The 27,134-nt window shown below is 41.1% G+C and overlaps 1 protein-coding gene across 1 annotated transcript in view; it reads right to left on the bottom strand.

Moving 5' to 3' along the window:
• The window catches only part of LOC309556811 (uncharacterized protein C8orf34 homolog), a 424,769-nt gene that overhangs the window by 132,796 nt on the left and 264,839 nt on the right, over positions 1-27,134 (bottom strand). The window contains exon 10 of the mRNA XM_082259329.1: positions 20,442-20,515. Coding sequence (XP_082115455.1) covers positions 20,442-20,515 — 74 coding nt within the window. The remainder of the gene's footprint in view (positions 1-20,441; positions 20,516-27,134) is intronic.

The following is a 27,134-nucleotide window of genomic DNA, read 5'->3' as shown; positions in this document are numbered from 1 at the left end:
AGGTTTGTGTTAGATCATTGTCTTGTTGGAATATGAACCATTTTATGCTTTATTTATTCATTTCATTTCTGTTGGTGGCTAATTAGCAATTTTTTTGTTTGTAGTTAATAAATGTATTCACGTTTTATGCCATTAACCACCTGACCACCGGAAGGTTTACACTCCTTCATGGTCAGGGCATTTTTCCTATTCGGCACTATGCTACTTAAAGTAATTGTAAAGTCTGTTTAAAAAAAATAAATTAATAACAAAAACACATTATACTTACTTTCTCAGCAGCCCGGATATTCCTCTTTCAGGTCCCTTGTTCCTGCTCCTGGCCCCTCCCTCCTATCGAGTGCCCCCACAGCAAGCAGCTTGCTATGGGGGCACCCAAGCCGAGCTGCAGCACCGTGTGTCCATTCAGACACCGAGCTGCCATTCGGCCCCATCCCTATCCCTATCCCACTATCCTATTGAAAATTTATGGAGGGAGCTGAAACTTCAAGTTGCCAAGCGGCAGCCAAGAAACCTTATGGATTTAGAGAAGATCTGTAAAAAGGAGTGGACCAAAATACCTCCTGAGATGTGTGCAAACCTGGTCACCAACTACAAGAAATGTCTTACCTCTGTGCTTGCCAACAAGGGTTTCTCCACCAAGTACTAAGTCATGTTTTGCTTGGGGATCAAATACTTATTTCACTCACCGAACTGCAACTTAATTTGTAGCATTTGTTTTATGTGTTTTTTTTCTGGATTTTTGGTATTCTGTCTTTTATTCCGTCTATTATTTAAAATACACCTATGATAAAAAAAAATTATAGACCCTCCATTTCTTTGTAAGTGTGCAAACATACAAAATCTGCAGGTGATCAAATACTTATTTCCCCCACTGTATGTGTGTGTATGATTTTTCTCTTCTAACAATTCCCTGTATATTCTGCTTCCTGAGACATCTGAATGTTTTTTAAGTTGTCAATACTCTAGATAGTATGACTTTTGGGGGGAAGGGTTCTACATTTTTACTCCTCTAACAGTAAAGGACAATTTCCTCAATCTAAGATTAAACCGCCATTATTCTAACTTCAGGTCAAGTACAGATGTCTTCTTTAGGGACCTTAGAGTAATTTGTTTATTACAGTTATGAAGTAACCTTTAATATATTTGTACATTACACTCTCATCCCCTCTTAAGCACCTTTCTTTCCACAGTGAATAACTGTAATCTATGTAATTGACCCTTATAACTAAGATTCTCCATCCCCTATTAACTTTATTGCCCTTTGCTGAATTTCTTCTAATTTAACACATTGGAATAATGACCAAAACTAACCTGCATATTCAAGATAGGCCTTAACCAGTGTTTTGCAAAGATATAGAATTATTGATTTATCTATGGCATACATGCCCTTTTTAATGCATGTCCGTATTTTGCTAGAACTGTTAGCTGCAGATTGGCATTGCAAGCACCACCAGATCCTTTGCCAAAACTGATTCTCACGGGGAAACTCCTAATGTGTAATTTTCATTTGTATTTTTTGCATCAAAATCCATAACCTTACATTTCTCAATATTGAACCTCATCTGTCATGTAGCTACCCAACCCCCTACATTGTCAAGGTCTTCCTCTAATGATGCTACATCCAATGCTGCAGTAATTTCCCTACATAGTTTGGGATCATCTGCAAACACTGAAATTGAGCCCCCGATTCCAACCTCTATATCATTAATAAACAATTTGAACAGCATTGGCCCCATGGCAGAACCTTGGGGAACATCACTCAATCAACTCATTCAACTCAATCAAAATCAAATTTAGACCATTTAAAGAATGACTCATTTAGCAATACTCTCTGGACCTTTTCCTAGTTTCGGACCTAGTCTTCTATTTATTTACAGTACTGTGCAAATGTTTTTGGCAGGTGTGACAAAAATTCTGTAAATAATAATGCTTTCAGAAACAGAAATGTTAATAGTTTATTCTTATCAATTAACAAAGTGGAAAGTAAATGAACAAAAGGGGAAATCCAAATCAAATCAATATTTGCTGCGACCACCCTTTGCCTTCAACACAGCATCGATTCTTCTAGGCTCACTTGCACACAGGTTTTAAAGGAACTCTGCAGGTAGGTTAGTCCAAACATCTTGGAGAACTAACAGATCTTCTGTCTCTTCATGTAATCCCAGACAGACTCAATGATGTTGAGATCAGGGCTCTGTGGCACTTCCAAGACTCCCTGTTCTTCTTTATACTGAAGATAATTCCTAATGACATTGGCTGTACATTTGGGATCGTTGTCCTGCTGCTGAATAGATTTGGGTCCAACCACATGCCTCCCTGATGGTATGGTATGATTGATAAGTATTCTGCCTGTATTTCTCATTTTTGAGGACACCACTGATCCTGACCAAATCTCTGAACCAAACTTAATTTGCTGAAATACAGCCCCAAAAGCAAGGAACCCAACACCATGCTTCAATGTTGCCTGCAGACATTCATTAATATACCGTTCTCCAGCCCTTCGCAAACAAACTGTTTTTTGCTACAGCCAAATAAAAATTTTGACGGATCAGTACAAAGCACTTGCTGCCATTTTTTCGCACCCCAGTCCCTATATTTTTGTGCATAGGACATGGAAACAAAACAACTATGCTCAACTTAACTGTTAATTTACTTTCTATTTTGTTAACATTTCTATTTCTTAAAGTATTCTTAATTTACAATATTTTGTCACACCTGCCTAAGACTTTTGCACAGTACTGTACATACAATTGCATCAACTCCAATAGACCGTATTTTATAGATTAAATGTACACAAGGTACACTATCAAATGCTTTAGCAAAATTAAGATAAACTATGTCCACTGGACTTCAAGCATCAAATTTCTCACTTACGACCTCATAGAATGATAACAGGTTGGTCTGGCAAAATTGATCTTTCATAAATCCACGCTGGTTGTCACCTATGATGCCTTTATCACAGCCAGATTTCTGAATAGAGTCCCTTACCATTCCCTAGAATACCTTATATACTATTGATGTTAGGCTGTCTGGTCTAAAGTGCTGTTCAATGTGTTATTTTAATTAGTATAACTTATGGTGGAATAAGTGTGAACAGCTGCTTTTGTTTTTTGTTTTTTTTTGTTTTGTTTTTTTAATTCACCATTTTTAGCAACACAGTGTCTTTACAACACATGACTTGTCTGTAGTTTTTGTATACATCTAAATCTTTGTTTGTAAATTGGTACCACATTTGTTCTACGCCAATCAGTTAGTGCCATTCCAACCAGTAAGTTGTCTTTACAGACTAGAAATAGCAGCTTGGCTATAACTGAGCTAACTTCCCTAAGGATTTACAGGTGAAATTCTATACCTGGTGATTTGTTCACATTTAGCTTTTTTAGTCTCTTTTGTACCTAGTTTTCTGTCAGTCACAGAGGTACCTTCAGTAAAACATCATTACTATTACTGTTATGACTATCATTTTTATTTTTTGTGTATTTTGGGGAATTTTTAAATGTATCCTTCTATGATAAATTAAATTTTCTCTTAGGTTACCGTGTAACCATGATTTTTAATAACAGCGCTGTGGGTGCTATTCATGGAGCAATAAGATTTTGCTTTGTCCTGTCCTGCTTTTGTCTGCTTTTTTTTTCGCTTCAACTGTATTTGATTTTGTTTTTGCTTCTAATGGGCTGATGATGCATAAAACCATGAGACACAATTCTTCTCCCACATGTATGATTAAGCCCATGATGGGAGAAACACATTACAGTGTCATGGTTCGGGAGGGGATGGAGCTGAAGCCTTTCTGTCACATTTAAAATCTAGCGGCTTTTGGTGTGTACTTCCATCTTTCTACTGTATTATATTGCTTTGGTCTACATTTATTTTCATAGTTTACACTGTAGGCAGTATTTGCTTTAAAAAGAAAGAAGGAAATTAAAAAAAAAAAAAAAAAACAATTTAATATTTGCAAACCCCGTTACTAAAGAGGATCTGGTGTCTGGTGAAATGAGAAGCAACATTTTCACTACTAATGTCAGGTTCACTTTAAGATTTCAAAAAAGAATCAAACAATCCCTTGTTGAACTGAACTTTTTTGGAAAGAAATTGTATTACTACCACTAGAAAATAAACAGAAATTAATTTTTCATTTTTGCTTTAAGCAAACTTGATATTCTGAATATTCCCATGCCGAAGCTGTGACACTTAAGTGGGCTCATATGTCACACCTCATACATCTGCATTCCACAGATTAACATGTCACATTTCATTATGTCAGTTCACTGTGCTATATCTTAATCTACAGCCTGTAAAAGCAACACTGGATGAAATGTCAGCCCTTTGTCACATCAAAGTCAGTCTCTTGGGAGAAATTATAAAACTCCAGTCAGAGATTTTACTTTGACTGCCATACAGTTCTATTTCTATATTCATATTAATCTAAAATAGAGCTATTATACAATTCTACTGTAAAGGCATTGTAATAGTTATAGACAAGTATTGCTGTTTGGAAGAAAAAAGTAGAGGAAAAGAAGTCCATCAAAATAATATTACTGCTAAGGCGTCTTGCATACAGGGGCACCTAATGTAGTGAATTCCTCCTGGCATTTTAGTGTGCCTAGGAGGACAGGTGCAACATGCAGCCTGTCAACATCTAAAGTTGGCCATAGATGGAATACTCAGGTGGTTCAGCAGGGACTGGACACATTTTTAAACCATGTGTGGCCGCTCTTGCTCGACAGAAGTCAATCAACTTCTGTTCAATGGACTTGTTGGAAATTTTTTTTTTTATTAGAGGCTGCAGCCCCTAATCAGTGTATTTTGAATAGTGAGAGTTCTGCTGTGAAAGATTCCTCCCAGCTGGGAGATTCCTCCATCCACCTCGATTGTGGTAATGGAAAAAAAAAAACAATTCATCTATGGCCAGCCTAAGGCAGGCTGATGCTGGACAGGACGGAATGCTGTACTAAGTGGTACTCACATTTCAGACGCTGTGCTGCAACTGTCTCCCCTAGATGCACAAAAACATCAGGAGGGATGCACAGCAGCAAGGGTCCCATGTTCAAAGAGCTATAACAGTATTTCTCAAGAAAACAGTATAACAGTATACTGCATCATAACAGTCAAATGTTCTAATAATTGGTTCTATATTCATATTTTTACAAGTATGAAATAAGCACACAGAGTAAACCGGACCTCTCCTATTTGTTTGCATTGCTCCTATGCAGTAACAGAAAATATTTTTTCCTCCCACAGCTCAGAAACAGTAACATTCTATTAAAGTGGTTGACCTTTTCCCTTGCAGCATTAGCATCTTTGGGTTTAACAGCTACCAGTTACAATAACTGCATGGACTTCATATGTTCACTACATCATTGTGTGGGTTTCCTCCATTTTCCTTCCAGTACTTAAAAGCGTATTGGTAGGGCAATCTTTAAACCCGCCTTTCCCAACCTTGTTTAACCTGGAGGAACCCTTTAAATATTTTTTTGGTCTCTAAGAATCCCTGCTAAAAACATTTCTGCATAAGTTTGCGGTACATTGATATGATCACTAAAATTAAGAATTTATAAAGAGAAGAATAAATAATTTGGCATACTTAGCATATTTTACACCATGCTGCTCTGTACAGAATTTTAGTAATATATATAATTGTGAAATTATATAAATAATAACATTAGGCGGGGAACAAACAGTAAAAATTGTGGTGTTCACTGAATATTAGTGGTCAGAGTAGAAATGCCCCTTTGCATTTGTGGTCAGTGTAGATCAATCATTTCACTACTGATCAAGGTAGCTCTAGCGTCCTGAAGAGGAACCTTAGGGTTCAACAAACCTTGGTTGAGAAAGGCTGTTCTGAACAAATACATTTTAGGACACATTAACATTACCTATGTGACTGTTGTAGTGACATCACTGAGGAAGTCACTGATGTGACTAGCTGTCCCATGTAAACCTCTACGCATTTTATAGGTGCCATATGAATACAGGTTTAAAGACTCAATTCATATATCATCAGCTAGTGAATAGTGTCATTGTGGAACACCATTATTATACATTAGTTAAAGCTCCAGCTGCTAAGCTCTGTAAACATTAATAGGATGTGTTCTACTTGAGGGCAATTGAATGTAAAGTACTGGACACAGATATCACAGGAAGATCGGTGTTCTAGCACAGTTTTTCTGAACCAGAGTCCCTGGGGACCACGATGCATGGTGTCATTCATTGCCAAGGTGTTGGCAGTCAGCTAGTCCAGATAATGGCAAGGCATGACTCTGATGAAGGGCAGGGGGCAGGCAGGGCCCCACCCAGCATTCAGGAAAAGATAGAAATCTGCTTCATCCTGACTTCATTCCACCTCTTACTCTGGGCTGCTAGAGTCAAAAGGTAAGGCCCTGATGCAAAGAGTGTACTGTGTGATTGGAGAACTCTATTGCCACTATTTTTGTCAAAAGCGTATCACTTGCCTTCAAGAAGCCCACTTATAGAACAATAAAAGGTAAAAATGTATTACATTGACTCTAAATCTATCAGAATTTTGTCACTTATCAGCATCTAGAAGTATAAGTATTTGTGGCCAGGCAAAGCTATTTTCACCATTCACTTTGTATTCTGGAAATTTGGCTCAGACACCAGTTACTCAGATCCTGCTTGCATCTCCTGAAGTGAAGTTTTTATTGCTGTCTGTGTTTCCAATGTGAAGTTTCACCCCTCTGTACTGATGACCATTGTCACCAAAAAAGAAACTGAGGGGAAATCCAACATTATAGAATTGTCCCCAGAACACGAGGTAAGGGTAAATCTTCCAGTGGGAACACCTGTTCTGGGGACAACTCTCTGAGAGGGGACTTCCCCTGACCTTGGATTAGATTTCTTATAACTTTCTGTTGAACCCTTTTCTACTTTATCCAAAACTAAAAATAATTTTCCTATATATTCACTTTAAATGTAGATATACAGTATACTGGACCACCAAACCGGTTTAAAAAAAGACTGGTGGAAATAGCTGAACCTTCTATACAGTTTTAACACAGCAACATGAGCCAAACACGAAGGAGAACATATAAAGTGTACAAATAAACCTTGGCACTATGTAGCATATGATAGTCTACAGAAAACTCAAAATGACCTGAATCATCTACAGCCTCACATAAATATATTTAGAAGTTAAATTAAGGAAATCAAATAAAACACTCACCAAAATTATATTGTTTAACATTTGGTTCCAATTCGAATAGGTCTGATATATCAAGCACTAAAAATGCATTTTGCTTGCTTCTAATTTGCTAAATGCGGAAGTAGGCAATAGCAATGTTTAACTAAACCATCAAGGCGTTGGCTGTTCTACTCACTTACGTTAGTTCTATCACAATATTTAATTGCAGGAGGCACAGCGGAAGGAAAATGATGTGTTGAAGGTCACAGAGTGCCATGAGAAAATCCCCAGAGATCTAATCACCGATTCCTATTCTAGCATTAACCTGCTGAACTGTTCAACTGAGCACTTTCTAAGTGGTCGTTCTCACAATCAGAGTATTCTACAAGCAGAGCGCCTGTCCAGTACAAGACAAAACGCATCTATCCCAGCAAATGCCAATTATACTGTGTCGACCACTATGGAGGACATCATTACCACATTAGACAAGGTCATTTGCTGTCAAATGGCATATGAGCTCCAATTTCATTTTCAGACATCAAAGGACATGAAATGTTTTAAGACATTTAACACCAATAACTACAGGCAGATAATTGTACGTGTCACTTTTCTATATTTATCAACCCTAAAATCATTCGCAACTGTCATTTAGAGCACCTGCTTCTCAGAAGTTGGCATGCCTAATATTTTTAGCCTTTAAATCGTGTTGACACATCGAGCAGCACTTCATAGACCTAGTTTAGCCATGAAAAGTTTCTGCCCTACTGGAACTTCAGAGGTACATAAGTAACTTGTATGTACTTTAGAGTGAAGCTGTTGGAAACCTGAAAGTATTAAAGTAACATCTGTAGCAGATAGCTAACAGCATAGGATTTTAGCATATTAGTATGCTTTATGCTATGTGATTTCCTTGCCACCCAGATAGGGCCGAGCCAAGGCCATGGCTGGAGCACCCTCTCTGGGTGCAGTGCTGTGTGTGTGTGTGTGTGTGTGTGGGAGGGCACAGATGGTGAAGGAGCTTCTCCAAAACTGACAGCTCAGTCCTTCAGATTACAATGGGAGATTGTGGCTCTCCCTTTGCAACCAGTAGCATGCTGTTCTGCTGTGACAGTTGTCCACACTGATAAACAAACAGGGCACGATGCACAGCTGTCAATGAACACTGATGATTATGCAGAGAAAGCCACATTCCCCCTGTGTAATCTGCAGGATCTATCTATCATTTTGACAGATCATACCTCGCTCTGTATTCATTTATGTATAAAAAGGGCTATTGTAGCTTTCATTCATACATTTCTGCTATATGTATATAGAAAAAAAAATATTAAAAAAATAATTTAGTCCCTTTAAAAACCTCAACTTCATCATTCTTCCTTAACCCCTTTGCAAGGGCTCCTGCCGGCCCTTTAAGGAGTTTGGATTTCCGGGAGGATGTGACCGCCATGATTGGCTGTTTAGGCGGTCACGTGATCCGAAAGCTCCCAATCGAAAGCCGTCGGTCATTGTGCAGGATCGCGCAAGGCGTGTGCTCTCGGCACAGCTCTGTTGGCACTATTGCACACAAATATGCGGCCACTCGGCACCAAGGTCCGGCAGTGGAGAGGTGGCATATTTACATGTGCTCGGCACCAACAGGTTAGTGCAATCATAAACCCCAAAACAAAAATGTAATATACTAGATGTGGAAGCTGCATTCGTTTTAAATTTAAAGCAGACCAAGTTGTCCAGAAAAAGTGCCAGTTAGTGAGTTTAGACAAAGGGTTTATAGTGAAACTAAAATCAGTTCTGCTTCCTTTTCCTGACTCGATATGAGGCTTTAATTTTGAAGCAACGCCACATGTTTTGATAGTGTGAACAGCACTATGTGTATCTCGTGCATAGGCATTTATGGGGCATTTTTAAGACCTCTCAAACGCCTGCTTTTAATGCCAGTGTGAACTCAGCCTAAGACCAGAAGTGTGTTACTGTCTGTATCCCCAAGTGAAAATAAAGGGACAAAAAAAGACTAAAGAAGAAGATGGATGTGGCCATCACATCGAAGGATTGATAGGAATCAATATATTACATTTTTAGTTTTTTGGGTTTAATACTGCTTTAAGGTTTCTGTTCCAGATGATGATTCCGTTCAAAATAGACAAAAAAAAAGAAAAACAGGTTCATATAATTAAGGTTTTGTTTAAAAGAAAAAAAAAAACATTTAAAACTGAGAACAGTTTTGGGAAAACTCTTTAGGGTTAAACACCTACAGATGATAAATAAGTATATAGCAGCACACATATTCAGATCCACAACTCTTGACAGAATTATAGTCCATACATATTATAAAGTCCATATAATGGAGTCCTGCAGTGCCTTGTAAGGATCAAGGAAAATCCAACTTGTACAGAGAGTGAAGATAAAAAAACAGGGCAGAGGAATGTGTTCATTTGTGAATACAATTTAATAATAAAAACAGTATCCACTTATGTCAAGTAAGCATTTAAAGGCAGACAATAATCATCACAAAATAGCAATGCCAAAAACCATCCCAGAGTTTGTGTAGAGCTAGCAAGCTGTCACACCTGAAGCCAGCAGGCCCAAGGATATGGGCAACTGAGGCCATTCCCAAAGGTGGCCCTGAGATTCTGGGTTATTTCGTACTCTTCATCTGTCAACTTCAATCAAGCAGATTATTCTGAGAGCAGCCTCATTCCCTGGATGTCCAAAGGAATCACTGCAGAGGTCGGAGGAGCCAGGGACCAGCTCAGCAGCATTTGTTATTCATATGCTAGTGATGCAGCAGCAAGAGGCACAGAAAACAGCAAGGCCCCTGGCATTGTCTATCTTCAGATGCTTACTTGATAAAAGTGCATATTGTTTTTATTACTCATTGCTTTTAATAAAAACAAATACATTCCTGCATCCCTACTGGCCTTTAAAAATGTTGATGTCACCAAAAAGATTGCATTCTTTTAAAGGTTTAGTGCATAGGTACTCCACCTGTGGCCCTCCAGCTGATGCGAAAAAGTCCCATCATGCCTCTGCCTGTGGCTTGCAACGCCTCAAGGGACTTGTAGTTCCGCAATAGCTGGAGGGCCACAGTGTGAGCACCCATGTTTAGGTGTTATTATGTAAGTCTATCTTTTAGTGAGAATAAAGGTAAGGTACTGTATATCTTAACCGCTTCCATACAGAGCAGTTAGACACCCTTCCTGCCCAGACCAATTTTCAGCTTTCAGCACTCTCACACTTTGAATGACAATTGCTCAGTCATGCTACACTATAACCAAACAAAATTTTTATTATTTTTTTCACACAAATAGAGCTTTCTTTTGGTGGTATTTGATCACAACTGGGGTTTTTTTTTTTTCGTGATATATGCAAAAAAAGAGCAAAAATTTTGAAAAAAAAACACTTTTTTTTAGTTTCAATTATGAAATTTTGCAAAAAATAAATTTTTCTTCATACATTTGGGCCAAAATGTATACTGCTACATGTCTCTGGTAAAATTAACCCAAATTAGTGTATATTATTTAGTCTGTGTGAAAGTTATTGAGTCTAGAAGCTATGGTACCAATTACTGAAAATTGATCACACCAGATGTACTGACTGCCTATCTCCTTTCTTGAGGCCCTGAAATGTCAGGACAGTACAAATACCGACCAAATGACCCCTTTTTGTAAATTTTTTTTTTCTTTTTTTTCCCACAAAGTTGTCAATTTATAAGCTATTTCTAACACATAGCATGTACACAGCAAAAATTACACCCAAAAATACATTCTGCTACTCCTTCCGAGTATGGCGATACCACATGTGTGAGACTTTTACACAGCCTGGCCACAAAAAGAGACTCCACGTCCAAGAAGCACATTCAGGCGTTCTAGGAGCATAAATACACATAAAACTTTCTTACTACCTATCACACTTTTCAAGGCCCTAGAGCACCAATACAATGGAAAAGTCCACAAAACGACCCCATTTTGGAAAGCAAACACTCCAACGTATATTCTATGAGGCATTATGGGTCGTTTGAACATATCATTTTTTTCCACAGGTTTTTGGAAAATGTGGGAAAAAAATGAAAACTTTTTTTTTTTACACAAAGTTGTCAATTTATAGGATATTCCTAACACATAGCATGTACACAGCAAAAATGACACCCCAAAATACATTCTGCCACTCCTCCTGAGTATGGCAATACCACATGTGTGAGACTTTTTCACAGCCTAGCCATATAGAGGGGCCGAACATCCAAGGAGCATCATCATGCATCCTAGCCACTTGCCTAGGCCTATTTTTGACATTTGGTGTTTACAAGCTAAAATCAGTTGTTTTGCTAGAAAACTACTTAGAACCCCCAAACATTATATATTTTTTTTAGCAGAGACCCTAGAGAATAAAATGGAGATTATTGCACTATTTTTTATCACACCGTATTTGCGTAGCGGTCTTCCAAACGCAATTTTTTTGGAAAAAATTCACTTTTTTTAATTAAAAAATAAGAAACCAGTAAAGTTAGCCCAATTTTTTTCCATAATGTGAAAGATAATGTTACGCCGAGTAAATAGATACCCAACATGATATGTTTCAAAATTGCGCACGCTCACGGAATGGTGACAAACTTTGGTACTTAAAAATCCCCATAGGCGACAATTTAAAAATTTCTACAGGTTGCCATCTTTGAGTTACAGAGGAGGTCTAGGGCTCAAATTATTCCCCTTGCTCTAACGATCGCGGCGATACCTCACATGTGTGGTTTGAACACCGTTTACATATGTGGGCGGGGTTTCTGTATGCATTCGCTTCTGCGCGCGAGCTAACGGGGACAGGGCGCTTTAATTTTTTTTTTTTTTTTTACTATTTATTTTATTTATTATTTTTTATTTTTACACCGTTTAAAAAAAAAAAAAATTGATCATTTTTATTTCTATTAAAAGAAATGTAAATATTCCTCGTAATAGAAATAGGCACGACAGGACCTCTTTTTTGTGAGATCTGGGGTCAAAAAGTCCTCAGATCTCACAAGTACACTAAAAGATAGAAAAAAAAAAAATAAATAATAATTATAATATAAAATGAAAAAAAAAAAAAAAAGGACCTTTAAACCGGTTGCTAGGCAACAACATTTTCCGTAGCTCCGGTCCTCCAAGACCATAGAGTCAAGTGAGGGCAAGCTTGCCCTCACTCGACATCCTGTCTGTGAGGATTCGGGACCGGATCGTTTTCCCCGCTGCCGGCGGGTCCGGTAAGCGGGGAAAAGGACCGGAACGCGTCGGGAGGGGGGGCGCCTCTTCCGCCATCCCGGAAGGGTGATCCCACGGCGAATCCGCCGCTGGGACCACCCTTATCGGAAAGCCAACCGTCCACCGTTTAAAAAAATACCAGGGTTATGGCAGCTATCTGCTACCATAACACCGGTATTTAGGTTTAAACGGACGACGTATATAAACCTTTTTGGACTTGGACATGGTGGCTGTATGAAGGGTGACAGGTACTCGGGTACTTTGTTGGGCAGGTGACAGGTACTCTGGTACTGATGAGCAGGTGGCAGGTACTCGGGTACTCCGATAGGCAGGTGACAGGTACTCGGGTACTCTGATGGGCAGGTGACAGGCAGGTGATAGGTACTGATGAGTAGTACTCACTGACTGATAGGTGATAGGTGATACTGTACTGATGGGTACTGATGATCAGTACTGATACGTGATAGGTACTGATGAGTACTGATGAGTACTGATGAGTAGTGATGGGTACTGATGAGCAGGCGGCAAGTACTTGGGTACTTCAGGCGTCAGGTACTCTGATGAGCAGGTGGAAGGTACTCGGGTACTCTGATGGGTAGGTGACAGGTACTCTGATGACGGGTACTCCGTTGACAGGTACTCAAAGTACCCGAGTACCTGTCATCAGAGTACCCGAGTACCTGTCATCTGAGTACCCGTCATCAGAGTACCCGAGTACCTGTCATCAGAGTACCCGAGTACCCGTCATCAGAGTACCCGAGTACCTGTCATCAGAGTACCCGAGTACCTGTCAGAGTACCCGAGTACCCGTCATCAGAGTACCCGAGTACCCGTCATCAGAGTACTCGAGTACCTGTCATCAGAGTACCCGAGTACCTGTCATCAGAGTACCCGAGTACCCGTCATCAGAGTACCCGAGTACCTGTCATCAGAGTACCCGAGTACCCGTCATCAGAGTACCCGAGTACCCGTCAGAGTACCCGAGTACCTGTCATCAGAGTATCCGTCATCAGAGTACCCGAGTACCTGTCATCAGAGTACCCGAATACCTGTCACCAGCCCATCAGAGTACCCGAGTACCTGTCATCTGAGTACCCGAGTACCTGTCAGAGTACCCGAGTACCCGTCATCAGAGTACCCGAGTACCCGTCATCAGAGTACTCGAGTACCTGTCATCAGAGTACCCGAGTACCTGTCATCAGAGTACCCGAGTACCCGTCATCAGAGTACCCGAGTACCTGTCATCAGAGTACCCGAGTACCCGTCATCAGAGTACCCGAGTACCCGTCAGAGTACCCGAGTACCTGTCATCAGAGTATCCGTCATCAGAGTACCCGAGTACCTGTCATCAGAGTACCCGAATACCTGTCACCAGCCCATCAGAGTACCCGAGTACCTGTCATCTGAGTACCTGATGACAGGTACTCGGGTACTTTGATGGGCTAGTGACAGGTGCTCTTTATTGGGGGGGGGGGGCAATCAGTGTGGTTGGGGTGCACTGTAGTTGGTAACTAGCTGTTACCACAATCTCCTCCTCACACAGGATCAGTGTGTGAGGAGGAGAACACGGTGACAGCTAGTTACCGTGTTCTCTGTTGACATTTGTGACCGGCTGTGATTGGACACAGCCGGTCACGTGGTAAAGAGCCAATTTCATTGGCTCTTTACCTAGATCGGGGATTGACTCTGTCCGAGGGACGAGCCTCGTCCCCGATCTATGCTCTGCGCGCCCCCGGGGGCGCGCATTGCAGAGAGAACGAGCGGCTCGTGCTGGAGCCGCTCATGTGATCGGCTGTGATTGACACAGCCGATCACGTGGTAAACAGCCAATTTCTATTGGCTGTTTACCTTGATCAGTGATTGGGCTATGTCCGAGGGACGAGCCTCATCCCTGATCTCGCCGCTGCGCGCCGCCGGGGGCGCGCAGTAGCAGCTAGAACGGGCCGACGTCATATGACGGCGGCCCGGATCTAGACAACCACTTTGCCGACGTCATTTTACATGACTCGGTAAGGAAGTGGTTAAGCAAAAGCTTTTTTTCCCCTACTTTTAGTGAAAATAGAATGAGGAAATGTTAAACCCTTGCCAGGCTTTTATTCTTGCCTGTGCCCCCATTGGAAAGAATTGTCCTCCTTTATCTCTTGGTGACCATTGTCACGTGGACGGAAAGATATGGAATCCAAATACTTTACAGTTGTCACTTGAAGGGGAATCAAGAACAATTTTTGTGGCAGAGACACCTATTTCCTGTGACAACTAAGCATGAATTTACTCCAACTTTAAAGAGATTCCCTCTTACTTTCTGGTGTACCTCTTGGAAAGGAAGTAAAATAAATCACCCCAATGGACCATAAAAATAAATCCACACTCTATCCTATCATATCCCTATGCTTTCTAAAAGAAAGTTTGGATTAGGTTAGACATACCCAAGGGTAGGGGTTAAGATAATAAGGTTATGCCTAGTTTTCACTGAACAACTAGACAATTTTTAACATAATGAAAACAATGAACTCTCTATATGACTATGACTGTGAGGCGGGTTAACTTCAAAAGTTGAGAATGTTTTTGTAATACATTTTGTGAAGAATCACTTCAATTATTCAATCATGGACAAAGCTAATTCCTCTTTAGTTATTTCATCTGCATACGACTGGATAATTAAAGTTATTGTAAAGTCTTGTTTTAAATAAAAATAACAAACATGTTATACTTACCTGCTCTGTGCAGTTGGTTTTGCACAGAGCAACCTGGATCCTCATCTTCTGGGGTCCCTCGTTCCTGCTTCTTGCCCCTCCCGGGAGAGTGCTTTAAGATAAAAAACCTTTCTGACTTTACAACTCCTTTAGGCCCCTTTCACACAGGGAGTATGTTAGGCGGACACCGTTTTTCTTAGTGGGGGATCGATCCGCCAAACCCCCACTGAGCAGGTGGATGGCAGCTGTGTCTCCGCGCTGTGTGCGGAGACACAGCTGTCAGGTCCCGCTGTTCTATATGGGGGATTTGGATGGGAACGGACCGTCTGTCCGTTCTCATCTGATCAGATCCGATCCGCTGGACGGATGGAAAATAGGCTTTCCATCCATCCAGATTTGACGGATCGGATTGGATGTCAGCGGACATGTCTCCGCTGACATCCGATGCCCCATAGAGATACACAAGGCATCCGTTCAGATCTGCCAAAAAAATAGACAGGCGGATCTGAACGATCCGCCTGTGTAAAAGGGGCCTAAAGTGAATTTTAATACAAATTTGTGTGTGAAGATTCATAACTGTTTGTGTAAATCAGCAGGCATTGCAGTAAAATTCACCATCAAGCATGTACAAAATGTGAAAAATGTAAATTTACTTAAACACTGCAATAATCCAAAATATGCTCTTACTAAAAATATTATACTTTCTGAATGCAAGATAATCATGCATGGGGCAATAATTGTGCAATAGTATTTTTAAAATGTAAAATGAATTACAATTTAAAAGTAATTTTAGACCTTCTCTGCTACAGCAAAGGCATGTACTCTTACCAGTTTGGGTACTCTTGATCAAATCACGTGTTTGTTGGTTCTCTCACCAAATAAAGTTACTATAACCTTTGCAAGAAACACACTTACTGTAAAAATGTGTATGGGCTTAGACAATTACTATTTATTTGGTAAATTTAACAGACTAAAAAAAAAAATTGACATATGCAAAAGTGTGGCTCCCGTTTCAGGACATTTGCTAATCTTGTCCAAGAACACAACTTTTAGACCTTTTTTCAAGTCAGGTTAAAACTTTTCCAGAGCTTAATACCTCTCACGTTCATGTACAGCCATGACCTTCTTTGAAAATCTGAATGAGGATATGCAAATAAAGGTAATGGACTTTAACCAAGCAGAGGAAGGCTTTGTTTCAGTTTCAACTATTCTGATTATCATTAAAAAAACAAATTTTAGGATAACTGGTAAAGTCAAGACCTAAAAGACAAGGATAAACTCTGACAGAACTTTTAGACTGGTTAGGTATGCAAAGCTACAGCTGTCACAATGGTGCATTAGTCCACCATGTACAGATGTAATCTGCATTGAAGTGTCATCGGAAGAAAACCATATCACATTCTCATCACAAAAGTCTGCATATGAATTTAAGCAATAAAACATATAGATAAACCACAAGCACTTTGAATTTGGGCGCTGCAGTCTTCCTATAAAACAAAAATGCAACCCTTTAGCTACGTTCATCAACATACTAGAGCCACCATCTGCATCATCATATTTGCGCCATAACCTGTGCTCAGTGGCTATGTCATCCGGAAGGGACATGGCTGCTGTCAAAGGCACCCAACCACATTCCAGCGCTGAGGGTGTCAGCTGATGCAGAACCACAAATTTAGGTATTAGCGTGCAAGAATTTTTTTTATTTTTATTGACCTACAGATTGCTTATTTGGGGTATAGATCATCTTTAAGCATAGGTATTTAGTCATTAAAGTGGGATTTTACTCTGCCAAATAATATTAGCTATTTTTTAATCCTCATCCTACTAGCTTTATTAAATACAGCGGGCATAGAAAAGTATTGCACCCCCCTTTAAAATAATTAAATTTTGTAGCTTTGTAGCCTGAAATGAAGACCAACACAGTTTCTATTTTATCCAGCTGGATTTACTCATACAACTTATAACATCCAAGTTAAAGAAGCACATTGAAGTCTATTATTAAGAAGTGGAAGGTATTTGGTACAACCCAGACCTTCCCTAGATTAGGTTGTCACTTCAAACTGGATGAAAGAGCTAGGAGGAAACTGGTCAGAGAGGCTGCCAAGAGGCCTAAAGCAACTCTGAAGCAGTTGCAGGAATTTATGACAAAGAGTGTGATTGTGACAACAATATCACCAATTCTCCACAAATGTGGTTTGTACGGGAGGGTTGCAAGAAAAAAGCCACTCCTCAAAAAGGCCATGATGCAGTCACAATGAGCTTTGCCAAAACACACCTTAAAAATTGTGAGGTCACATTGAAAAAGGTGTTATGGTCAGATGAGACTAAAATATGACTCAACACCAAACAATATGTCTGGAGGAAATCCAATACAGCTCACCATCCAAATAACACCATTCCTACAGTAAAGTATGGAAGTGGTAATATCCTATTATGGGGGCGTTTTCCTGCAGCAGGGAAAGGAGCACTTGTCAGGATAGAAGGAAAAATGGATGGGGCAAAATACCGCCAAATTCTTGGGGAAAATCTGCTGTCCTCTGCCAGAAAGTTGTCAATGGGAAGGTTTACCTTCCGACATGACAATGACTCAAAGCAAACAGCAAAAATTACTACACAGTGGTTGAAGGAGAAAAAAGAGAATGTTTTTTGCATGGTCTAGTCAAAGCCCAGACTTAAAGCCCATTGAAAATCTGTGGAATGACTTGAAGGCTGCAGTCCACAAACGGTCACCATCAAATTTAACTGAAATTTAACAGTTCTTCAAAGAAGAGTTGGCAAATATTGCAAAGTCCAGATGTGCAAAGTTAGTAGAGTCATATCCCAACCCACTAAAATGTAATTAGGGCAAAATGTGGTTCAACAAAATACTGACACGAAGCGGTGATCCTTTTCCAACTCATTGATTTTGCTTGAGAAATTTGTTTTATTTTTTTCTGACATGTTGGTGTTATATCTTTCACTTGGATGTTACAAGTTGCACTGAGTAAATACAGCTGAATAAAAAAACTGTCTGTCTTCATTTCAGGCTGCAAAGCAACAAAATGTGATTATTTTAAGGGGGGGGGATTCTTTTCTATACCCACTGTAGAAAGGCAGATATATTTACCTGTTTTAACCTTTGTCTGCTTTTTTTTTTTTCATTTTTTCAGCTGTTTCCTAGTTTCTGGCCTAGGCCAAAATTATGTCCTACATCCCAGGAGTTTGCATGGTCAATTATTTTCTTTCATCTGGAGAAGGGGCTTTCTCAGCCAGCAAAGCATGCCCTCCCATCTGATTGCCTGACCTAAGGGCAGATGGATACCAAGAAGTGACTACTTTAATGAATGATTTGCCCTTACTCCAAATGGCCACAACAAGAAATGCTAGGGGTTTTTTTTTTAAAGTGATTTCTCAACAAATTAAGCCTGGAGACATAGACAGATGGGGGAGAATGCTTTAAGCACTTGCCGACCGCCACAAGTACATATACTGTGGAGGTCAGCTCCGTGCAGGCAAAGTGACGTACCGGTACGTCACTAGCCTGTGAGCCAAGGGGGGCGAGCGCGTGCCGCCGGAGGCGCGCTCCCGCTCGTTCACGGACACCTCCGCGCGAGAGACCGGCGGACACTCACGATCGTCAGTTACAGAGGGAGAAAGGCGGGCGGCTAATGTAAACAAAGCCGCCTGTCATTCTCCCCTGTGTAACAGCAGAGATCAAAAGGTCCTGCTATGTAGGACCGTTGATCTCTGCTGTTACACACACAGCCCTATCCCTGCACAGTAAGAAATACGCCCCTAGGGACGCACTTAACCCCTCCTTCTCCAATAAAGTTAACCCCTTCCCTGCCAGTGTCATTTTTACAGTAACAGTGCAAATGTATAGCACTGATTACTGTAGTAATGTCACTGGTACCCCCCAAAAGTGCCAAAAATGTCAGTCAAGGGTCCGATCTGTCCGCCGCAATGTCCCAGTCCCGCAAAAAAAAACGCAGATCGCCGCCATTACTCGTTAAAAAAAAAACAACAAAAATGACAAAAATCTTTCCCGTAGTTAGTAAACGCAGTAACTTTGCGCAAACCAATCAAAATACGCTTATTGCGATTTTTTTTACCAAACATATGTAGCAGAAAACAAATTGGCCAAACATGTTAAAAAACTTTTATTTTTACATTTTTTTGGGGGGAATTTCATATAAAAAAATTTGAAAAATATTGTTATTTTTTCAAAATTGACGCTTTTTTTTGTTTATAGCGCATGAGCAAAAAATCGCACAGGTGATCAAATACCACCAAAAGAAAGCTCTGTTTGTGGGAAAAAAAGGACGTCAAATTCTTTTAGGTACAGCGTCGCACGACCGCGCAATTGTCCGTTAAAGTCACGCAGTGCCGAATCGCAAAATAGGGCCTGGTCAGGAAGGGGGTAAACTCTTCCGGGGCTTAAGTGGCTAAATATTACAAATTAATTAAATTGCATTTTTAGTTTGCAGTGTTCATATACAGTAAGTTCCACTTTAAAGGGTAACTCCACTTTCATGGGGGGAAAAAAAGCAAATGAAGAAAAAAACAATAAAATTGCGACACAAATCATATTGTAATTGAATGTTATTTAAAATTACCTTTCCTTTTCAATCTGCAGCTGTTATTTTCTGAAAATGCAATGCAATATGGCTACCTGGAGCTGTTTTGTACACAGAATACGTACTGACCACACCCCAGAAACATCATTTGCTGCTTGTGTGATTGGCTCACTGATTTTCCCAGAAGTCTGCACTAAGATACAAGTCAGATTTCAGGGAATCCCCTGCAACAAAAATGTATTTTTGGTGAGATACTTCCAATAGGAACATGTCTAAAGCGATGCAGGCCCAGCAGCTTTCCTCATTAGAGCGCTGCAGCTGTCACAGTTGATAGATAATTATGAAACCACTCCCATTTGACCCACTCAGCACAGAGGAACAAACAGGGATTTCTTCAGAAGAAAAGCCAGGAATCTGAAACAAAATGTGTTAAAGACCTTGTAATGTACATAGGATCACTAAGAGGGGAATATTTTTTTCTCAACAAAAGTGGAGTTATGCTTTAAGTTTTGGGGTTTTGTGGGAAGAGTGAAATATTGAGTGGTAAGAGTGCATTCAATGAATCATAAACAAATCAAAGATGTAGGTCAAATGTGTTACAAACTGGGCCATCTGTAGCCAAGACCAAGTTTACATTTTGTGTTCTTTAGGCTCCAGCATGATAAATCTGTACCCATACATCCAACATATTTCAAACTCAAAGTCAGATCCATAAATTACATCATTTCAAGTACATACTATTCAGGGTTTTTTCCCCTTATAAATTACTTGGCCATGCTAATACATTTTTCAAATAATTAATTAAACCAGAGTAATTTCTTCCACTTACAGGTCCTGTCACTTGAGAGGCACTCTCAAATTCTTCATCATCCTCCATTAAGGTTTCTGCTCCAGGCATTGATTCTGTTCCAAGCAGACAACAACAAAAAAAATGCAGTTTCATATAATTACATTGAAATAATTAATCTCTTGAAATATGTAAACCCCCATGTTTCTTGCCAAATCTATACAAATAGGTTTAAGAGAAGGTTTTGAGTTACACAGGTAATATGTTTTCTATCATGCCTGCCACTGAATCTATTTTGATGAGTGACGTCTTCATGTACTGAAGCAGTGTAACTTATTTAATCATGATGAAGACAAGCAGGCTGATACACAGTGCCAGGAATTACCACAGGTTAGGTCTCAATGTTGTTGCAATATAATTGATGCCTGTAGGATATTTAAGGTAGCTGAAGTGCAGAATTCAGTTTAAATGACAGTGTTCTGTCATCTATCTTCTTCCAGATTTGTAATATCTCCATATTTTCCAAGTTACGAACATAAGTGTTCCATTAACGATAAAGTAAATATGTGACTTACTTAACAGGGCATGTTTAGATTTGCTGAATATAGTGATTATTGAAAATTTTGTTCAAGTTATAGACTTCAACGACAAGCAACAACAACAAGGCAATTTGGGTATTAAAAGGACACTAGTGAGATATCAAGTGTGAAATCTGAATATTGGACAGAGAAATATGCTACAGTTGCAATCATGGGCTGAAAACTTGACTGACAATTCTGGCAACATAAAGGCCTATTTTCTAGCTTTCGGTCACAGAAATTACAGAATAGATAGGTTGGTAGATTGCCAAAAGCGTTTTTTTTGTTCAATAATAAACAAGCACTGGTCTAGTCTGTTGCACCACATCCCTCTCATACTATATATAAACAAAAACTCTTGGGTATTGAGACTTAACATGTCAAAAGTTTATTCACAGTTTTTGCTTTTGTTTAAATCATTTTTTTTTTTTAGAACATCATAAAATACATATTCATGATTAGCCTCCTCAAGTCTATTTTGGTACTTCATGTAACTTGAAAGCCACTGGCATCATCATAAAATACACATTTGCCTACCCAGAGCCTAATTTAACCACACCCTAAACCATAACCATTCCTTGTCCATACATATTTAAATTATTTTCAAACTGGTGCCAATCCATTCTTGTCCTGTATGCCTGTTATGTGGTGTGGAGGCTATATCCATTTTTTGAATTGCAAGATCACTTCATCAGGTGTCTGTGAAGACCACAGGTATTAATAGTATTGAGTGATGGATCAAGGGTTGGAAACATCCACCTCACCTAACCAGTCCTCTGAGTAGGGAAGGGGGGGGGAGCAATAGAAAGGCACTGGTATGATGATTCAGCTATTGAGGATTTGATATTGCACTTATCCACTTTAGAAAAAACTCAAAGGAGTCCAGATAATCTTTCTACCCACTGATGGTCAAAAATGGTAAATGATGAGTTTGGACCCGATCCCTGGTGAAAATAGGCTCAACCCAAATCCCTGGTGAAAAAAAAGGCTGAACCCAAATCCATGGAAAAAATAGGCTCAGCCCAAATCCCTGGTAAAAATAGACTTATCCCAAATCCCTGTGAAAATAGGCTCAGCAGGAGCTTTGACTGTACTTTTCCTTTAACCTCCCCTCACAAATCACCCCTTACCAAACCTTACCTTAAAACTTTATTTTTAACCTGGCCACACAACTAATCCTAGACCCTAGTATAATCCAAAAACAAGAAAAAAGAAACAGACAGAGGTTCTACCCACCCACACTGTCTAAAACGAAAATAAATGTTTTGTCTGAAATTCAACTTTAAGATGGGCACTTTACTATGTTTTACCACGTAAGAAAAAGTTAAAGCAGTAGTAAAGTTAACTAAAAAAAAATAAAAATCTTCTCCCTGCAAGGTAAAGTCATAATGTGCTAGTATACTAGCACATTATGAAAGACTTACCTTCAACCGAAGTCCTCCAGCAGCATTCTGTCACCGCAGACAGGACTTCCCTCTTCAACCGGTCTTCCTTTCAGTTCGCAGGCTGAGGTCCTTTCAGTGGCTGAGCCATGATGTGCGTGGGAGTCACTGTTTACAGCACAGGGCTCTGAAGGAATGGAACAGTATGGGGTTTCTTCAGAGCGCATGCGCCAGTGACATCATCGGCTGCAAGAACACTGAATATTCCTTGTACCTACAGGTAGAGTTGAGCGGACACCTGGATGTCCGTGTTCGGCGGCCTCGGCCGAACTTGAAAAAAAAGTCCGGGTCTGTGTCCCGGACTTTTTCCGAACTTTACCCGGACACCGAACCCCGTTGAAGTCAATGGGGACCCGAACTTTCAGGCCCTAAAATGGCTCTAAAACACCAATGGAAAGGGCTAGAGTGCTGCAAGTGGCAGCAAAACGTAGTTAAGAGCATGGCAAGTGCTCTGCAAACAAATGTGGATAGGGAAATAACTTAAAACAACAAAAAAAAACAGAAAAATAAAACAATTTTCTTAATCTGTGAAGGACGAGGCCCATATGGAGTAGGAGGGAGGTTGAGGTGGCAGTGGATGTGGCGGTGTAGGTGGAAAGCGGCGGTGGAGGGGGACGAGGTAGCCAACACTGCTTTTTTTCAGTCATTTTAAATTAGGGTACACCCCCAAAAGAGTGAGAAAGATCAAAAATATAATAATGGCTGGGTAAGGTCGGTATCCATCTCTATTCTGCACAAGGTACGGAAAAATCCTGTGGGATCCATGCCTGGTTCATTTTAATGAACGTGAGCTTGTCCACATTGTCTCTGGACAGGCGGCTGCGCTTGTCTGTGATAACGCCCCCAGCCGTGCTAAATACACGTTCAGATAATACACTGGCTGCAGGGCACGCCAGCACCTCCAAGGCGTAAAGGGCAAGCTCAGGCCATGTGCCCAATTTGGAGATGTAGAAGTTGAAGGGTTCTTCTGAGGTGCTGGTGGTGCCCTGGCTGCGTTGGCGACCTCTTCCTCCTCCTCCTCCTTGTGCTTCCACTGTGGCCCCAATGTCAGGTGGGAATGTCAGCAGCATCGCGTCTACCAGCGTGCGCTTGTATTTGCGCATCTTGCGATCACGCTCCAGTGAGTGAATTAAGGACGGTACATTGTCCTTGTAACGGGGATCCAGCAGCGTGGCCACCCAGTAATCAGCACAAGTTAGAATGTGGGCAATTCGGCGGTCATTGTGGAGACACTGCAGCATGTAATCGCTCATGTGTGCCAGGCTGCCCAGAGGCAACGAAAGGCTGTCCTCTGTGGGAGGTGTATCGTCTGTGTCTTCTGTATCCCCCCCAGCCACGCACCAGTGATGGCCATGAGCTGGCCTGGGTGCCACCCTGCTGTGAACATGGCTCCATCTCCTCCTCCATCTCCTCCTTCTCCTCCTCCAGAACTGTGCCCCTGCTGGACAATTATGTACCTGGCGTTTGTGGGTGCAGTAACCCACCGTCGGAGCCACTTGTGAATGACTGCCCTAAAAGCCATGGAAATGATCCCTCTTCCTCCTCCTCCTCCTCCTGTGCCACATCCTCTTCCATCATCGCCCGATGCGTTTTTTCAAGGAGGCATAGAAGTGGGATAGTTAAGCTGACAACGGCATCATCGGCACTGGCCATGTTGGTGGAGTACTCAAAACAGCGCAACAAGGCACACAGGTCTCGCATGGAGGCCCAGTTATTGGTGGTGAAGTGGTGCTGTTCCGCAGAGCGACTCATGCGTGCGTGCTGCCGCTGAAACTCCACTATGGCCTGCTGCTGCTCGCACAGTCTTTCCAGCATGTGCAAGGTGGAGTTCCACCTTGTGGGCACATCACATATGAGGCGGTGAGCGGGAAGGCCGAAGTTACGCTGCAGCGCTGACAGGCGAGCAGCAGCAGGGTGAGAACGCCGAAAGTGCGCACAGACGGCCTGCACTTTCTGCAGCAGCTCTGACATATCGGGGTAATTTTGAAGGAACCTCTGCACCACCAAACTCAACACATGCGCCAGGCAAGGGATGTGCGTCAAACCGGCTAGGCCCAGAGCTGCTATGATATTTCGCCCGTTATCGCACACCACCATGCCGGGCTTGAGGCTCGCTGGCACCAACAACTCATCGTTCTGCTGTTCCATGCTCCTCCACAACTCATGCGCGGTGTGGGATTTTTTCCCCAAACATGCAAGTTTTAAAACTGCCTGCTGTCGTTTACCCCTGGCTTTGCTGAATTTGGTGTTGAAGGTGTTACGCTGACCGGATGAGGAGGCAGTAGAGGATGAGGAAGCAGAGTAGGAGGAGTTAGGAACAGGATGTAAACTGAATCGCCCTGCAATCCTCGGTGGTGGAAGGAGATGCGCCAAACAAATTGAAAGGGTGTATCTCACACGTACACATACAGACTATGCTGCAATTTGATTTTTTTCACCCCAAAAGGGTGTATATTGAATAGCGGAATAGAAAAAAGTATATAAAAAGGTGTATCTCAGACGTACAAACACAGGCTATGCCGCAATTTAATTTTTTTTACCCCAAAATGGTATATGTTAAATAGCGGAATAGAAATTTTTTTATAAAACGGCGTATCTCACACGTGCAAACATAGACTAGGCACCGATTACAATTTTTTGTACCCTAAAGGCAGGATGAGGATGAGGAGTAGGAGGAGTTCGGAACAGGAGGCAAACTGAAGCACCCTGCAATCCTCGGCGGTGGAAGATGTGCCCAAAAAATTTGAAAGGTGTATCTCACACGTACCGATACAGACTATGCCGCAATTTAATTTTTTTCACCCCAAAAGGGTGTATATTGAATAGCGGAACAGAAAAAAGTATATAAAAAGGTGTATCTCACACGTACCGATACAGACTATGCCGCAATTTAATTTTTTTACCCCAAAAGGGTGTATATTGAACAGCGGAATAGAAAATATGATATCAAAAGGTGTATCTCACACGTACAGACCCAGACTAGGCCCTGATTACTATTTTTTGTACCCTAAAGGCAGGATGAGGATGAGGAGTAGGAGGAGTTCGGAACAGGAGGCAAACTGAAGCACCCTGCAATCCTCGGCGGTGGAAGATGCGCCCCAAAAATTTGGAAGGTGTATCTCACACGTACCGATACAGACTATGCCGCAATTTAATTTTTTTCACCCCAAAAGGGTGTATATTGAATAGCGGAACAGAAAAAAGTATATAAAAAGGTGTATCTCACACGTACCGATACAGACTATGCCGCAATTTAATTTTTTTACCCCAAAAGGGTGTATATTGAACAGCGGAATAGAAAATATGATATCAAAAGGTGTATCTCACACGTACAAACCCAGACTAGGCCCTGATTACTATTTTTTGTACCCTAAAGGCAGGATGAGGAGTAGGAGGAGTTCGGAACAGGAGGCAAACTGAAGCACCCTGCAATCCTAGGCGGTGGAAGATGCGCCCCAAAAATTTGGAAGGTGTATCTCACACGTACCGATACAGACTATGCCGCAATTTAATTCTTTTTACACCAAAGGGTGTAGATTGAATAGCGGAATAGAAAATATGATATCAAAAGGTGTATCTGACACGTACAAACCCAGACTAGGCCCTGATTACAATTTTTTGTACCCTAAAGGCAGGATGAGGAGTAGGAGGAGTTCGGAACAGGCAGGAGGCAAACTAAAGCACCCTGCAATCCTCGGCGGTGGAAGATGCGCCCCAAAAATTTGGAAGGTGTATCTCACACGTACCGATACAGACTATGCCGCAATTTAATTATTTTTACCCCAAAGGGTGTAGATTGAATAGCGGAATAGAAAATATGATATAAAAAAGTGTATCTCACACGTACAAACCCAGACTAGGCCCCGATTACAATTTTTTGTACCCTAAAGGCAGGATGAGGAGTAGGAGGAGTTTGAAACAGGAGGCAAACTGAAGCACCCTGCAATCCTCGGTGGTGGAAGATGCGCCCCAAAAATTTGGAAGGTGTATCTCACACGTACTGATACAGACTATGTCGCAATTTAATTCTTTTTACCCCAAAGGGTGTAGATTGAATAGCGGAAAAGAAAATATGATATAAAAAGGTGTATCTTACACGTACAAACCCAGACTAGGCCCCGATTACAATTGTTTGTACCCTAAAGGCAGGATGAGGAGTAGGAGGAGTTCAGAACAGGAGGCAAACTGAAGCACCCTGCAATCCTCGGCGGTGGAAGATGCTCCCCAAAAATTTCGAAGGTGTATCTCACACGTACCGATACAGACTATGCCGCAATTTAATTCTTTTTACCCCAAAGGGTGTAGATTGAATAGCGGAATAGAAAATATGATATAAAAAAGTGTATCTCACACGTACAAACCCAGACTAGGCCCCGATTACAATTTTTTGTACCCTAAAGGCAGGATGAGGAGTAGGAGGAGTTTGGAACAGGAGGCAAACTGAAGCACCCTGCAATCCTCGACGGTGGAAGATGCGCCCCAAAAATTTGGAAGGTTTATCTCACACGTGCCGATACAGACTATGCCGCAATTTAATTCTTTTTACCCCAAAGGGTGTAGATTGAATAGCGGAATAGAAAATATGATATCAAAAGGTGTATCTGACACGTACAAACCCAGACTAGGCCCCGATTACAATTTTTTGTACCCTAAAGGCAGGATGAGGAGTAGGAGGAGTTTGAAACAGGAGGCAAACTGAAGCACCCTGCAATCCT

Source organism: Pelophylax lessonae (assembly GCF_965119305.1).
Source record: "Pelophylax lessonae genome assembly, chromosome: 5".
In the NCBI taxonomy this organism is placed as follows: Eukaryota; Metazoa; Chordata; class Amphibia; order Anura; family Ranidae; genus Pelophylax; species Pelophylax lessonae.
Note: the sequence above shows the minus strand (reverse complement) of the source record. Positions and strands in the feature narration are given on the sequence as shown.